Here is a 16,101-nt window from a genome sequence, read left to right as displayed (position 1 = left end):
AACGCACCGGAGTGGTCGAATTGAAGAGGGGTGATTTGTCGAAGACCTGCTTTGTATAATCGAATGTGTAAGAGGCCCTCCGAGTAATCACTCAGGGAAGGTCGGTAAGCACCACCACCCAAACATGTCTTACCTGTCATACCTCTAGGTAGTGAACAGCTCTCTCCTTCCCAGCGCAAAAGCATTTTGGCCTTGGATAGACTTCCAAGAATTCACCTTTCTAAGTTACTTTGATACATCGTTCCTGCTCTTTAAAGCTTCGTACAGATGACCGACCCCCGGCTAGGTTTCTAATCCTTGTCACTGGCTATGTGTACACGATCTTACATAACCGCGCGGCTGCGCTAAATCCTAATGTGGGGTTAAGTACCGAAGTATCGTGGTTACCGCATTGTTTGTCTCTTCGCTGCATGTGTAGACGCGCATCCATCCACGATACCTGAGACTCCCGAGCACTTTTGAACCTGAGCTTTCATAGCCATATTACCCAATTAATATATGATGCTCATCGCTGAGTCTCTTTCGTAATTTGTGTTTCGAGCTTTAAAGGGTTCTACTCGATTCGCCTCAGGGTATCATGTTCTCCATACTACCAGACCTCTCTCCGCACGACGTGAGCTTTCCATGTACGGACAGCTCCAATACTCACTGCTAACACGCGAAAAAGCCCCACACCGTCTGGTATACATCATCCCGACAGCCCTTCCTCGCCTCGACGACGCAACAACATGACAGTTCCGCCGCCGACACACCAGCTCAAGGTCCGGGCCCGGCCCCCCGCCGACCCGGCCAGGCAGCTCTCGAGCGCTCGGCCCTTGCCCGCCTGCGCGCCGACGAGCAGTACGTGGAGCGGCGCAAGCACAACGTCAGCAATTTCGGCAGCACGTGGCTAAAGCCGCCCGGCGTGGCCAAGTCGCTGTTCCAGATGCGCGAGGAGCGCCGCGAGGCGGAGGAGCACGCCGAGGCCATGCGGCGTGAGCAGCTCGCCCAACAGCTCGCGGACGCTGAGGGCGCGGCCGCCGGCGGTCTCGATGACATGGGCGTCACAGATCTCGACGGCGAGCCCATGGATGAGGACGGCATGATGGAGGGTGGGCGCGACCTGGATGACGAGATCCCTGATGCAGACACGGACGGGTTTGGTTTTGACGGCGCGGAGGAGGATAGTGACGAAGACGAGGAAAACGACTCCGAAGCTGGCGGGGCAGACGATGAGGACAGGCCGGAAGCAAGTCCTGCTCAGCAGCAGCAGCAAAGAGCCATTCGGGACCAACTACGGAATGTGCGTGCTACGGAAGACCGCGTGCGGGAGCTGATGATTCGTGGTCAGGGGCCCGACTCAGAAGTCTACGGGGCTGAGGATGACATTGACGAGGAGGACCGCGCTCAGATGCTCGAGGAAGATGACCTCGTGCAAATTCCTGTCCATAACGCGGAACCTGGCATGAATATGGACATGGATGCAGACCTTGACGATGACATCCCCGAAGCCGAGAGTGGTGGCTATGAACATACTGATACTGAAGCGGAGCTTAGCAGCAGTGAAGATGGTAGCCAGGACGTGAGCCATAATTACGGCGGCGGAGCGCCTCAAACAGCTCGCTTCAGGGGAGGTTTGCCGAGGACTCTGCCCAGAGGCAGTTTGCCACGAAGCAGTATTCGAAGCGATATCGATCTCAGCAGCCTTCTATCGCGAGACGGAAGTAGTGCGGCGGGGAGCAGTCCGCAGCTTCGACGAAGAAATTAGACGACGATCCATGATACCCATGACAGAGGACTGAAATTCGCCAAAGGCGTTTGGTCTGTAGCATTATGTACTAGCTAGCCACTAGATGAATACATCCGAAACGAATATTCGTACATTCGTACACGCATTACAACACTGTATTAGAAGACGTCCCTTCCAGTTTATATTAGTTCGTGTGTCGACATCAAGATCCTTGATAAACCCCGCAACTCCATTTGTCGCCCGATGTTCGATATTCGGTGCTGACTTGCAAATCAAAGCCCCCCTGCAGGAATGCCCCTTGATTTCCCATTCTATGTAAGGTGTGCGATAATCTAGAACAACCAGACGTAGATGAACAAGAAGCAGACGGCGGCAAAGAAGCCAAGCCACACTTTCCAGCCCACGCCAGTTCGTTCTGCCATCAAAAGCATCCTGTTCATTGTGCCACGCAACCGCAGGCGCGTCTGATCAAAAGTGTCGTTCATCTTCTCTGCTAGTGCAGAGGAGTCTCGAATCTCATCGCCTATCGCGACCGTCATCTGAAGACAACCGTGATTAGCCCAAACGCAGGGGAAGTGACCAAATCATCTATTCTTACCTCCTTTAATATCTTGACCTTACCCATGATTCCCTCGACCTGCGAGTCATTCTGGCTCTCCAGCTCGTTCAAGACGGCGTCGCTGTATTGACCCCTAGGTTTTGCGTTGCACATTAGCTCCCGAATTCCCGTCGCGATACTGTACGGAGGTACTGACTTCCTGTTCGGCGTCGCTGGCCGAAAACCCTTGTTCTCAACGCCTAGATGACTCGCTGCGCCGTTGCCGCCAGGGTAGCCATAGCCATAGCCTCGACTTGGGCTGGGGCTGACCCTCCGTGTGCTGTCGGATCCGGACCCCGTGTAGCCCTCGAACAACGCGCTGCGCGAGTCGCGCTGGTGAAGCGACGAGGCCCCAAATCTATTATCGCAACATCGTCAGTAACGAGAGAACTGTGGGAAAGTAACAGCATGTGATCCAGTCATTAGCGCTCGCATCTCACGAGCCGTAGCAACGTCGCAGCCGACCCTCGAGCCAGCAAGTTCATGCTGGTACCGGGGCGACGATGACGATGACGATGTCTTGGCGCAAGCAAGCGGATCGCCGGGTCGTTGCGGGGAGCCCAGCCGGCAGTCTCTCGCTGGCACAGGGAATAAAATAGAACCGTCCATACCTTTGAGCCATGATGTGTGGTTTTCTCAGAAGTGTTGTGATGCTGAAGAGCAGAAAGGGGGCGAAGCGGAACCCATCAAAGGATTCGAGATTTAGAAGACATGCCCTTTAATCTGCTTTCCAGGCCAGATTTTTAGTTCTGGGGCTCCATCCAACTGTCGAAAAGGCCAGGTTCCCTAGATTGCTAGCCAATTACAGCACAGACTCGGTGCTGCCAGATGCGGGAGGATAGGGGCCCGGGTTCTGGGCTACCGGCACTGTAATACGCTATTCGGCGCCTGCTATCAGTGGCTCCCCCAGCTCGACTAGTCCGTCAATAGAGCCATGCCAATGAAAACAAAGCAAACATCAAACGGAAGGCAGGCCATTTTCTAGAATCCAGCACAACCTATCCTTATAATTGAACTAAGCAAGTATATAGATTTAAGCCAGCGCAACACGGATAGTGTATCGATGTCTACTAGGATAGGATAAAAGTCCATCTGGACGCAGTAACAAGAGGAGAGCAGCATGTACGCACGCGAGCAAAGAAGTCCGCGATTTACAAAATCACTTGTGCATCAGAGATAACTGCTTTGGTTCCAGTTTTGAATTGTGAGGCTGATCTTCGTCGTATATCATTCGTTGGTCTCATCATACCTGAATGTGTTGTTAACCCAGTAAAAAAGGCCGACAACAGAGACCAAGCCAAAGCCAACCTTGGTGAACTGCCACCACTTAGTCCCATTTCAAGGTCCTATGTAGATATCGGTCATCCAGAGATCATATAATGCTTTTCCTAACCGTCCTTTTATGAACCAGTGCCTCTCTAGGGCCGGTCGTCATGACGCCCAAGAGCGCCGAAGTGATAATCAAGCAGCCGCGGACTTAATCCTCATCCATTTTGTCCTCGTCGCCCTCAAAATCATCATCGTCATCCTCGTCCTCGTCGTCATCCGCCGGGTTCTCCTCCGCAGCCTTAGCGAAGTCAATAACACGGCCACGAGTGCGACGTCCGATAACATTGTCGAGATCAATCTCGTCCATGCCATCTTCCTCGTCGTCATCGTCGTCAGCTGAGTGGAGTCAGTCGGTTGCCTACACAGTTATCACACAGTCGGGGGTGTTAGGCATACCAGCTTCGGCTGTCTGGGGGGAACTTAGTTTCAGTGTCAATGTATGATTACGGAGAACATGTGGCTTACCTCAGGATCCTCATCCTCATCCTCGTCGTCATCGTCCTCATCCATGGCGGTGTCTTGTGCGGGAGCTTCCTGCTCTGTTGCAAGTGCCTTGCCCTTACCCTTGGACTCAGCCGAGACAGTCTCCTCGGTGGCGCCAGGAGCTGTGGCGGGGTTCTCAGGAAGGGTGGTGCCGTTCTCGGTAGCCATTGTGACCGTATGAGGATGTTCTGGATTTGTGACAAGTAGGTGGGAATGAGATCGACAAGTATCTTGCACTCGAAACAGTGGAAGAGGGAGTCGTTTATTTAGATCGGAGGGGAGGAAGGTGAGAATGGAGGTGTAGGGTGCAAGGGTGGGAGGTCAAGCAGTCGCAAGTTTCCCTCTGAATTTAAGCTGGTCTGTGGGTCTGCGCTCACAGCAACGACCAGATGCGCTAACAGTTTTGGGGTTAGTGCCAGCCTCAAGCTTGCAGTCTCTCACCTGCAGACGCACGTGAACGATATGGGCAAGGAAATAGAAGCTGAGAAAAGATCAGAGAAAACCAATGTGCTATCACTTGATCGCTGGAATAGAGATAAGGCAATAAGAGGAGAAAGACGGCAAGAAGAAACAGAGACCAATTTAATGGGACAACGGCCCATAGGCTGATCAGCTGAGACAGGATAGGGAGCAGAGCTCCTCCAACGTCTTGAGACTCTTGCGGATGGTCAACAACCACAACTCGTAGTAACGCTGAATTCGATCCTACTCTGGGCACGACATTCAAGCTTGGAAATGGGCGTAAGATGAGCGTTCAATATAGTCTATTATTTCCCGTCCCCTCCGCCTGACATTGCCAGCATGACAACTATGCCAATTAACCACCAGTATCTGTGAGTTGTTAGCGACATGTTCAGCATCATGGGCTCCAAAATTGTATACTTCTGCAAGAATGTCTTCTCTTCTGGGACGACCTTCTTTCCTTCCGGACTCAAGACGACGGGCTTGTTGAGCTCCGGCTGCTTCCCCGCCTTCGTCACCTGCACCACAGCCTGCGGTCCAAAGTCCCTTGTCTGTCCTGCATCAATCCGGACGCCTTTGACTGCTGCACCAAGGACGTCGCCCCTGCCATCGATAGTCAGGAGTAGGGCGGGCGAGTAGCCCTTACCAAAATTCTCAACAGATGCCACAGACGTTGAAGCTACCCACTGCTTCGTGGCGCTATCGAACACGCCGATTCGTACTAGAGCTGCTCCTTCTGGGAGTTCCGGTGCGTCGTAAGAAACAACTTCGGCGCTGGAAACATCGGTGACGTCGTATTTGATGTCGGCTAGAGGACTCGGAGCCAGACCAGCTATTGAGACTGGTTGGATGTAGATGCTGGCAATTTGGGGCTCTGCGCTGGCAATCGCAGCCGTGGCTAGCACCCACAGTATCGTGAAGCCCCTCATCTCGAATTCGTTTGCTCCCGTCGAGCTTTCGAGGTGGATAGTAGGACTCGAGGTTCAATGGTAGGTTGGGATTCTAGGATCCAGCGAGATTCGCGGGTGCCAGTGGAGGATGGACGGGTGGGTGATTACCCAGTGAATTACTAGCGCCTAAAATATCAGGCATCGATATTTCATCAGACGAACACCGGGACATGAGTGATATAGAGCTGTTGAGTTTGAACATTTTTAGTTTATTGAGTACGAGATATGCAATACAAACATTTCATAACAAAAAACACCACCATTTCCATGCATCCATTTACTCGTTCACCGGCTACTGTCGGTATGGTATCGTCCTTACATGATTCTCCAGATTCCCTGCTAGAGCGCTTCCTGCTCCGAAGTCAGAACACGTAAATTGGGGGCCTTCATGGCCCTTTGTAGTGCAACCTGATGCACTGGAATATTCTCACACCCTCTTCTTGTTCACCTGAACTAATTTGAAGGGGACTTTACGGCCACACCGGGAATGGAGCGTATATGCCGCTCAGAGCAACCCGGTGCGCCTAACCATCTGCTGGTTCTTTGCCTTTCGGCGACCGTTCTTCCTCGCTTGTTTCTTCGTCTTCGTCTTCATCGTCTGCCTCTCCTTCGTCGTCCACTTCCTCGCTTTCCCCCTCGCCGTCCTCGCCTTGTAGGGCTTCCTCGCCTTGCAGTGCATATGCAGGCGAGCGCTCAACGAGGCCCCGATAATAAGCCACCAACACCTCCGGGTTTGGTACGATCTTCCAGTCCACTCTATAGAGAAACTCCAGTTCAAGCAGCTTCAACTCTGCTACTCTAACACCACCAACCCTTGCATAGGTAGAATTGTTCCAAAATGAATCAGATAGACCCTTTGCCGCCACCGTAGCGGCCGTGATAAGAAATCTGTGAACGGTTAAGGTATTTATAGTGAAATCTGGGTATAATGCGCATAGTCGGTCGATATAATAGACCATAGAGAGCAGGAGGGGCGGGGATAGTGTGGCATGCTTCGCCAATCTGTGTAGATAATCTGACACTGAGATACCAGGTGCTGTCCTGCTTGAGTGTGAGTAAAGCCCGATCTCTTGCACTACAGGTTCACCATAACATACCGAGAATGGAATCTGGTTAGGTGGCCATTCTTCAGAGCCAACGCGTCATTCGTCTCAATCAGCTCCGCCAGCATGTTTGAAATTAAAACTACCATGTCCTCAACAGGACACAGTTCATACTTCTGAGGCAGAACCTTTGGTGGTGCGGCACTTGGCTTCGGTCGCTTGGCAAGTGCCTCAGTGCCCTGGCCTACGACGGATGGGCCTCCGTCTGGACCGCCTGGACCTTGCGAGTTCCGTCTTTTGTTAGGAGAGAAATGGGGGGCAGCGGCCTTGACGATCTGAGGTTGGTCTGACGAGGAGGAAGAGGCCTCTGCAGGCTGCTGCTGTATATCTTCGTTTGCGAGTGCCATTGGTTTTGGGGCAGGCGCTGGTGGAGGCTCGTCTGGGGTTTTCATCAAAGGCGAGGCGGTTGGGCGAGGTTTTGCTATGTAGTCCGTGGGCTCCATCGGTGAATACTGCGTCGCGGCATCGACTGCTACATACTTCTTGGGTCGTGGCTGCGGGGGAGTGGTCATTGTGACCGACTTGGGCGAAGATGTCGTCGACGGCCGCCGCGACAGAGCGGTCGACACCCGGGGAGACTGATGAGGGGAGGATACGGGCGCATAATGGAAGGACGCGTGAAAGCTGACAGGCGAGGCATTGGACGACCTTGCTGGCACAGGAGATCGAGTCAACATGATCTCCGCCTCATCCTTGGACGGCGGGATGAGGTGGTAAAAGTTTCCCAATTGTCGCGCGCCGCCGAGCCGGAATGGATTGGGAGTGGAGGGGCTGCGCTGCGAGGCTCGCAAGGTCCGATCAAAACTTCGATAGGCAGGGAGGCAAGGCTCCACTAGTCAGTCTCCTCCGGTGCGCGGATTCGCCGACGCCGCCGCTACACAGGATCTTGTCGCCTAAGACACACAATCTCACGGAGCGATTCAGTGACGGTTAAGACTGTCGAATCGAAGACGATGGCGGTCTGAGGCGTTACCGGCGGCCCTATCTTGGGTGGTCACGTCAATCGGCGACTGCACGTGGGGTTGTTGCATCAACGTCCTAACACTTCGCGTCGGTGCAAGCACTCGCAAGACGGACATGGATATCTTTTTATCGAACCCAACTGCCTCCAGTGTTATCTATGTGGGCTTCATGGTGTCTAATAGTTTGCTCCGGGGGCCCCTTAATGGCGATGCTAGTCTGCCGTTGGGCTAGGTTGTGTGGATGAGTGCCAGGAACAAGTTGAAGTCAGTTTTAGGTCTAACTTTCTTCTTCACCGAAGATAGCGGAGGTGGACCTGCGGCCTCCAAACGAGTCGTCAAGCCACTCACGCGCTGGCTGCACTGCTCGACAACGACACCAACATGGGCAGGGCTGACCGCTTGATTGGAGAAGTAAAGGGCCACTGGAGCACATAAAACAGCGAAAATTGGGCATAGGCCTGGTGACTTGCTTTTGACGTAGTTGCAAAACTTCCTGATCATCTACAAAGCAGCTACCTGACCGAGCCCATCAACCCTGAGAGGGTTGTGCAGGCGCTTCACCTTAGTCTTGAGTTGGGGTATTTGTAGTAAATGTAAGCTAGACCAAGATATTCTTTCGCTTTTACAATTTTGCTGTTGATGATACGAACCTAGCCATCTAATGTGTAGGTACCTAGGAACGCAATTATCTATGAAACTGGTGTCGTTCTCTTGGTATAGACGTTCAAGCGTGGACTGCTTCAACCACCTCCAAGGTCAAGGTTTCCAAAAAGAAATTAGGGCGTCTTGCAAGAGCTTGATATATTGTCTCATGTGTTAGGAAACGTGTACTCCATGTAAAGAGCAGCAGCTCTATGGTCGTTCCTTGCGATCCTGTCAATCATTAGCGACTTATTAAGATAGCCAGCCACACTTACAGCCACAGCATACTTGGGATGAGGGGAGGCTGCACTGGCCGACCCCCGGCTTCCCGCTAGCTCGGTTCCCCGAATTTCTCCTGCCGTCAGTCAAGGCAGGCGTGAGGTGCCTACTGGAATTGCTTGTAAAATTCCCTGACGCCATCTACCGCGTGCCTCTCTACCTTGCCTACTCTATCTGCGTGTTTGTACAGTAATTACCATACCATCTCGACCTCTCCCACAGCTGTCGCAACCTTACGAATCGCATCAACAAACGAACGGCCTCGAACTCGCATTTGTTGGCGCCTCTTTTTCTTGTATTATTTCCCTTGAGTAATCTCTTCCTCGCGGCCACTTGACGTGTCTGTTCAGAAGCATTTCTACGACGTAGACGAACCTGCCGATCGGCCTTATCGCGATACCAGCCAGCCCTTGCAACTTGCCATCTCCAACGAACTCATTTCCCACTCAACTTGTTCGCCACCGTATATCCTACTTGCGACAGATTTTCAAGACCAATCTTTTTTGTCGCAAATACCTCACCGCTGGCCCACGGCGTTGCATTGTCGCACCGTAAGCAGCGCCATATTCTGCCCTCCATGGCGCGGGTTCAAAGTCCGCCCATATTATCGCAAATCCGGGTCGCTCGAAGCTATGGGGAGCAGAGTGATGCCTTACAAGCCCTGAAGAACGAAGTGATTGGTCATGTTCAGAAAAAAGAGAAATGGGTCGAGGCTGGTGTGCTGGAACCGGTTGTAAAGATATTGGCCTCGAGCCGAGCACCTGCGAAACTCAATGGCAAGGAAAGCCGCACTCATATCCCGCCCACTCGACCGCTCTCAGAAGATGAGACAGCCCGCTTGCATGCCCTCCAACTCCTCGCAAGCTTCGCCAATGGTATGACTATCATAACATGGCCCTTTTCAGGCACTGACAGAAATTACTAGGTGGCGCCGCTTTCCTGACGCCGATGCTTGCTGCCGGTGCCCTCTCCGCCGTCCAGGCCAACATATCTCCCATTGACAATCCACCGCAAGTGGTCGTCACTGCCTTACGGGCACTCATCAATATTGCAGAGGCCACGGGTTCTTCAGATCTCGACACCGCTAGCCTGGCCGAAACTGTCTTTGCCTCCCAACTATTAGACGCATACCACGCTATTTTGACCACCGAAGTTTCAAGTCAGACGATTCAGACCCAGATAAACCTGGTAGCAGACCTCATCAGCAGGTTATGCCGAGAGGAACGACATCAGGTGGCACTGGCCAACTCTGGGATAGTTGACGCTTTGGGGACGAGACTGGCAAGCTTCGTGGTAGCCCGAGGGCAAGTCGTTCCTGGAGCAGAGGTCCAGGCTCAGAAGGATGGTATTGCCGAGTTGATTCCCGAGCCGGCGCTGCGAGGTGCGGACTTGACGGTCATACTTGAAGCTCTAACCGCAATCATCGGGGATTCACCATGGAGAGCCGCCATGCTGGTATACTCTCCCGCCATGCTTGCTATCTTCCCAAATTTGGAGTTTTCCCCTCCAGCAAAGGAGGTTAGGGCTTGCTTACATGCCTACGAGATGGCCGGGTTATCCCATCCACAACCAGAGGATCTAAGTGCTATGGATTATCTCTTACCCATCGTCCCTGTCTACCAAGCGAAAGGCATGGCATCTCAGATTTCTCCATTCCCGCCTCTGGGAACTTCAGCATCAAGAGACAACCTGTTGTCCTTCCGTACTACGATAAGCAAGTCTGCTGGGAATCTACCCAGCTGGGACTCGGCACGTTTCGAGCCTCTCGCTACGAGTGGAGATTTAGATATCGAGGATCCCGAAAGCCCCCTAATTCCGTGGTTGATCAATCTGGTTAGGTCAAGCGTTGTATTGGAGAGGGTTACGGCTGCTTCCGTACTGGCCTCTCTGTTCAAGGCCGGATTTGCAAATCGGACAAGGGAAACAGATATGGGCCTGCTTGTCGTGCCGCTTTTGATCCAGACGCTCAACACGATAGACACATCTGTATCGGCGAATGATACATCCTTCGTCGACCCCCAGACCGCCACGAACTGGGCGATTGTGGAGCGCACGCTGGCAGTCCTGGCAAAACTCATCGCGGACAGTGAATTTCTGCAAAAATGTGCATTCGAAAGCCACGCGGTAAAGGTAGTCACCAAGCTGTTGAAAGATGCTTATGAGCCTTTGCCAAGCCATAAGGCGTCACGGCCGTGGTCACCGACACCACAAGATGGAAGCCAAGTGGAACGCGAAATCGGATTACCTACGTGTCGCCTGGGATCACACGGCGAACCGCCTTTCCACAGTCACCTCATTAGAGTCAGAGAGAACGCTCTGAAGGCGATTGGAGCACTTTCTGCATTCAAGGACGAGTACAGGAAGGCATTCGTTGAGCAAGAGGTGGTCCCATACATGGTCGAGTCACTATTCCATTTCCCTTCCAAGCCAAGGAATAACAAGGACCGAGCCAAGTCGCCAAAGGGCATGTCTCCCAAAGGTCAGGATGAGGGTGCCGAAGTCGATGTCAATGCTCCTTATGGAGTCAATCCTATTTCGGTCATCATTGCTTCTTGCAACGCCCTCCGCATGCTGGCGCGTTCAGTGAGTATTCTTCGAACATCGTTAGAAGACCACGGGGTAGCCATACCAATGTTTCGTCTTTTACGCCATCCGGAAATCGATGTTCAGATTGCAGCTACTGGTGCCATTTGCAATCTGGTGACCGAAGTCAGTCCGATGAGAGAGGTAAGTCGAAGAACCCCTTTGAATTTATACTCGGCAAACGAGAATCGCTAATTTTGGCACGATAGCGTTTGAACGAAGCTGGTATTATGAAAGTCTTGTGCGAGCACGCGCATTCACTAAATGCAGCATTGCGTCTTAATGCGCTCTGGGCACTAAAACACTTTATTGACGGTGTAGCGGCGGACCTCAAGAAGGAGTGCCTTGAGGAGCTCGAGTCCGGATGGCTAGTACAACTGATCTGCGACGACACTGAAGACGAAGCTCTCTACGCGCGGACAAAGAGCGAGCGGCCCGGAAGTCAGGTATCTCCGAATGATCTGGACGAGGACATGGAGATGGATCAATCCGAGGAGGACAGCAAGCCTTGGCAACTGTCTGGTACTCCTCGCTCTAGTAACGAGAGAACAAGGACGGTTAGGCTACGGCAAGCTGAAAGAAAGATATCGGTGCTCCGGGAAGCCGAGTTAAATCCAGTCCGGAAGGCACGGAATGACGATCTCGCCATCCAGGAACAGGGTCTGAATTTTATCAGGAATCTCATCGGGCCTGTCCGTCCCGGCACGAGTTCGGATTCATCCCGTGACAACACGGAGATGATAGACTACCTTTTTAGTCAGCTGGGCCAGGACCGCCTATTCGGCATCTTAGAATCCAAGCTGCAAGTCAAGTTTCTCCACCCATTCAGCCGAAGGTTCTCTGCCAACAAGGACTCTCGGGTTCTCTATCCTCAGGCGAAGATCATCGAGGCTGTCGTCTTCATCCTAGTTCATATGGCAGCGAGCGTTCCGCGGCATAGGCAGATCGTCATCTCACAGACAAAACTGCTTCAAGACCTAGGGAAGCATTTCACGAGTAAGGACAAAGATGTCCGCGTCGCTCTATGCCACCTCATTGCCAACTTGACCTGGCAGGACGACTCAACCGACGAGGATGCTAGTCGGCAGCGGGCGGTCGAGCTCAAGAGGCTTGGGCTATTAAACAAACTTGAGTCTTTGGAGCAGGAGGACAGCGAGCTGGATGTGCGGGAGCGGGCGAAGGCAGCAATATGGCAGATCAACAAGCAAAGAGGCTATTAGATGCATCGATACTTACTCAGCATGCTCGATGCGATTGACGAGGCCGAGGTGCGCCTTACAGGTGACCTGGCGTTCAACGCTCGGGCTGCACATCTTGGAGAACGTGCATGCTTGGGCTGTGGGCCCTATAAGAGAGTTGCAAGCATGGATATCACTGCCATGGGCATTTTGCATTGCGGAACATTGGACGGTACTGTACATATATGGGAGCGATAGAGATGCTAGAGGACATGTCACCCATGCTGTACAGCAAAAGCACAATAAAACATAATGATGAATAGACATCTGCTCTTGCTTCTGAGTGGGAATAGTTTGACCGAGCAATCGTCAGGTCGCAAGTCGTACCAAGCTCTTTGATAAGCGAAATATTGTGCCTCTTTCAAATTGACCGCAGACTGGAATGCACGTGTACGATTAAAGAAACGATATTGCATATGACTTACACGCTATCGGAGAACATCTACGCAAATAGGAGACTCGACATCCTACATATGCAACAGGTACTTAGTGCACATTTGATGATCATGGCGTAACTCTCCAACGCCATCACATGATATCGTGATATTGAACCTGACTGGTCCCGCGGAAGCGGTCGAGCATGTCACGAAGAGATCACAGGCTCGGCAAGGATGAAGCTCGGATGCCACGGAGGGTGTTAACGCTGTGATGCCTCAGCACAGTCAGTCAGTGATCGGTGCCACCCATGCAGCGATCCCCGTTTATTACTGATGTCGACAGCCGGTCTATGGGGCAAAGCTCCCCACTTCTACCCGTAGCTCCAACTGCCATCATGGTGGCATGACCACCCTCCACTCTACCCTAACGCATCGAAACCCATGTGGCACATCGCATCCACCAGCGAATCACCCATCCACGCCGCCTGCTGATTGGTGTGCGCTAGCGCTTGACTGCCGGTGCTGGACGAGGCTGCATGTGTGTTTGTTCGGAAATGGCAGAGGGCATGGGGCCCTTCCAACGTGGGCCAGGCCAGGCTGCAGGAAGATCGCCTCCGCTTTAGCTTCACATCATGTATGTCAGGCTTGGTCGACAGCGTTGCTTACCGGAATCTACGGGAGGAGTCAGAGAAAGATGGGCAAAATCTCTTCTCATACTCTCCTACTACCTTGGTCAGGTGTGGGATAATTACTGGGTAAGCAACAATATTAGGAGAGCTAGGTGGTCAATACAAAGCATGTCTCAAGGCTTCCAGGAGTACGCTTCTTAAATTGGGAGCCACGTGAAGTGTAACATATCTTCGTAATGTCTCTTGGCAAACCCTTTCGAAGATATAGGGTAATTCTCGATTGCAAGGGCAACATCCAGCGTAGGTATATGCGGTGTGCGAATTACTATGTAGGTGCCCGTGCATCGCACCTGCCGGCAGATGGGCGATCACGTAACTGCACTGCACTGTTTGGGCATTTTGGTGGGACCAATGCCGGTCTCTCCACTTGTTACTTCCAACGACAACAGAATTTTGGCCAAATTCTTGCTGCATCTCTTTTCTTCTCCATTGTCACCACATCCGACGATGCCGATGATGTGATCTCGTCTACTTCTGCTTCTATCAATTTCTAGACAGCAAGTGGCTATGAGGTCATGACGCAGCCACTACTACTCCACGACTCTCATTCCTCCACTTTATACTGATTTCACGCTTTTCAGACTAAGCTTCTGCTCACTAATGTTTTAAACCTCCCTGGACACTCCACTCTGGAGGCGTTTCTTTCATATTCAAAGGCGCCCGGCTAATCCTCCCGAGAGCCCCATATTCATTCAGCATTATTCAGCCCTGCAGGCGTCCCACCTGTAGGATCTGAGCCAATCCCTCACCGGAAGCCCTGAGGTGAAGGACGGATAGCCAACAAGCGTTGGTAGGTTGAGGATCGATCCCATGGATCATCAAACTCACATCCAGTGGTGCGCGGTCGTGCCATGTCAGAAGAGGGATCTTAGTGGCACACATGCAGATATTCGGAGCCAGCCAGTCATCGCCGTCATGGGCTTTCCGTCCCGAGACCTCCCGTCGCATCATCATCGCCATTTCCCCACAGAATTGATGCGTGGTGATGATGCATGGTGTTGGATTGGCTCCACCATTTGTGCTTTAATCCGCTCATGTGTCACAAGGGGCGTCTACATCCGTCATGTCCGCCTGGACCCAGAGTTTAGACTAGCCTATAGTCTCATGACATGGCACCCACAGCAAACGGAGCTTTCTCTTCTAACCAGGAACGTCCCGCCACCATGTCTTAGTGGACTGAAGCTTCCGGTCTGTTTGGATTGGCTCAGATTGACCAATACGAGTGCGAGCCTCCCTAAGCTTTGAGCCTCTTCGATGTCTCGATGCTCGCTCATCCACAGATGTCTTGCCGTCTCTTTCCTGACGGCCCCGCTTGCACTCTCCGACCTCTCGGGCAGCTCGGACTTCGAGAAAGTTCCCAATGACTGACCGGCCCATTGCGCGAGAACTCTATCGGCTGGCGTACGGCATCTACTTAGATCTGTAGTGTTGTAAGGACGCAGTATAAGAGCCTCGTCGCCCCCTCCTTCTGTATATCTGATTCATCGTCATCATCCTACTACATCAGGTATCACAGAGATCTTGAAGCCTTCTGGCCCAATCTTATACCACGTTTTAACTAAGACATTTTATCACCTATCGTTAACTCGTACAAGTGATAGTTTCACTTGCCAATAACTCATTATGGGTCTTATTCTCCTTCGCGACAACGATGCGCTTGATGTGAATCCGCCAGCGGGTGAGATTCATCTTTCGACACATGGCTCCGACTGGCTGTGGGCTGTGACAGCTATCTATGTCGTCTCATTTGTAAGACAACCCTGATTGAGTAGAGATACCGTGGGAGTAACAAAGCTAACAAACGGTACTCAGCTTGCTTTCTTCGCACTAAGCTTCGTTGCACGTTCGGGCGAAAAGATCTTCCATTACCTCTTCACTATTGGCTTGCTTGCCGGATCTATCGCGTACTTTGCCATGGCTTCTGACCTTGCCTGGAGTGTTGTACAGCAAACCAACTCACTCGGCGAAGGTGCAACTCGCCAGATCTTCTTTGCCAAATATGTATACTGGGTCATAGAGTTCCCCGTTGTCACCATCGCTTTGGGTCTACTTAGTGGCGTCTCTTGGGCGACTATCTTCTTCAATATCGGACTGGCATGGACTTGGTAGGTTTTCTTAATTTGCGATGCTCTTCTTCTAGGAACAAATAATGAACTGACAATCTTTTTCTACAGGATCCTCTCGTACCTGTTCTCAGCTTACACCGAGACCAACTACAAGTGGGGATTCTACGCTTTCGGTACGGTCGCCTACCTGCTGCTGGCCTTCCAGACGCTTGCTGGCGGCCACCGTGGCGCAACTCGCGTCGGCGTGACTCGAGACCATACCGTCTTGGCTGGCTGGGTCAACCTGCTCTGGCTGCTATACCCGATTGCCTTCGGTGTTTCTGACGGCGGCAACAAGATCAAGGTCACGGCCGGTTTCATCTTCTTCGGTATCCTCGACGTTTTACTACTCCCCGTCACTGCCTTCTGTGTCCTCTTCCTCGCCCGCCACTGGGACTATGGCAGACTGAACCTGGCCTTCACTCAGTATGGCCGTGTCGCCACCGCTCCGGGCACATACCCTGAGAAGGCTGCCACCGCTCCGGCCGGCGGCCCGGTCGCCGCCGAGCCAGCTGCCGCGACTGTGTAAACCCCAGCTTAGCGATGCTGTAGTCGAAGCGTCTCTCGCCAGC

The 16,101-nt window shown here is 52.5% G+C and overlaps 6 protein-coding genes across 6 annotated transcripts; 3 read left to right on the top strand and 3 right to left on the bottom strand.

The window, feature by feature from the left end:
* Positions 1-577: 577 nt before the first annotated feature.
* Positions 578-1,707, top strand: UCRPA7_4477 (hypothetical protein; the record flags this gene model as incomplete). The annotated part of the gene is made up of 3 exons (XM_007917012.1): positions 578-613; positions 668-1,561; positions 1,609-1,707. The coding sequence occupies 3 exons, from the start codon at positions 578-580 to the stop codon at positions 1,705-1,707; spliced, it is 1,029 nt and encodes a 342-aa protein (XP_007915203.1).
* Positions 1,708-2,061: 354 nt separating this feature from the next.
* Positions 2,062-2,949, bottom strand: UCRPA7_4476 (putative snare domain-containing protein; the record flags this gene model as incomplete). Its single annotated transcript, XM_007917033.1, has 3 exons — positions 2,062-2,268; positions 2,328-2,421; positions 2,939-2,949. The coding sequence occupies 3 exons, from the start codon at positions 2,947-2,949 to the stop codon at positions 2,062-2,064; spliced, it is 312 nt and encodes a 103-aa protein (XP_007915224.1).
* Positions 2,950-3,804: 855 nt separating this feature from the next.
* UCRPA7_4475 (hypothetical protein) lies at positions 3,805-4,307 on the bottom strand (the record flags this gene model as incomplete). Its single annotated transcript, XM_007917049.1, has 3 exons — positions 3,805-3,992; positions 4,053-4,065; positions 4,122-4,307. The coding sequence occupies 3 exons, from the start codon at positions 4,305-4,307 to the stop codon at positions 3,805-3,807; spliced, it is 387 nt and encodes a 128-aa protein (XP_007915240.1).
* Positions 4,308-4,906: 599 nt separating this feature from the next.
* On the bottom strand, positions 4,907-5,530 carry UCRPA7_4474 (putative nuc-1 negative regulatory protein preg protein; the record flags this gene model as incomplete). Its single annotated transcript, XM_007917063.1, has 1 exon — positions 4,907-5,530. One exon carries the CDS (start codon positions 5,528-5,530, stop codon positions 4,907-4,909), a length of 624 nt encoding a protein of 207 aa, XP_007915254.1.
* A 5,638-nt stretch (positions 5,531-11,168) lies between these two features.
* UCRPA7_4473 (putative armadillo repeat protein) lies at positions 11,169-12,340 on the top strand (the record flags this gene model as incomplete). The annotated part of the gene is made up of 2 exons (XM_007916973.1): positions 11,169-11,264; positions 11,330-12,340. The coding sequence occupies 2 exons, from the start codon at positions 11,169-11,171 to the stop codon at positions 12,338-12,340; spliced, it is 1,107 nt and encodes a 368-aa protein (XP_007915164.1).
* Positions 12,341-15,047: 2,707 nt separating this feature from the next.
* UCRPA7_4472 (putative heat shock protein 30 protein) lies at positions 15,048-16,058 on the top strand (the record flags this gene model as incomplete). Its single annotated transcript, XM_007916996.1, has 3 exons — positions 15,048-15,173; positions 15,237-15,529; positions 15,599-16,058. 3 exons carry the CDS (start codon positions 15,048-15,050, stop codon positions 16,056-16,058), a joined length of 879 nt encoding a protein of 292 aa, XP_007915187.1.
* Positions 16,059-16,101: the final 43 nt, after the last annotated feature.

The sequence above is a fragment of the Phaeoacremonium minimum genome (assembly GCF_000392275.1).
Source record: "Phaeoacremonium minimum UCRPA7 unplaced genomic scaffold PA7_03_scaffold_348, whole genome shotgun sequence".
NCBI classification, from domain to species: Eukaryota; Fungi; Ascomycota; class Sordariomycetes; order Togniniales; family Togniniaceae; genus Phaeoacremonium; species Phaeoacremonium minimum.
The sequence above is the reverse complement of the archived record's forward strand: the minus strand, read 5'-3'. Positions and strand labels throughout refer to the sequence as shown.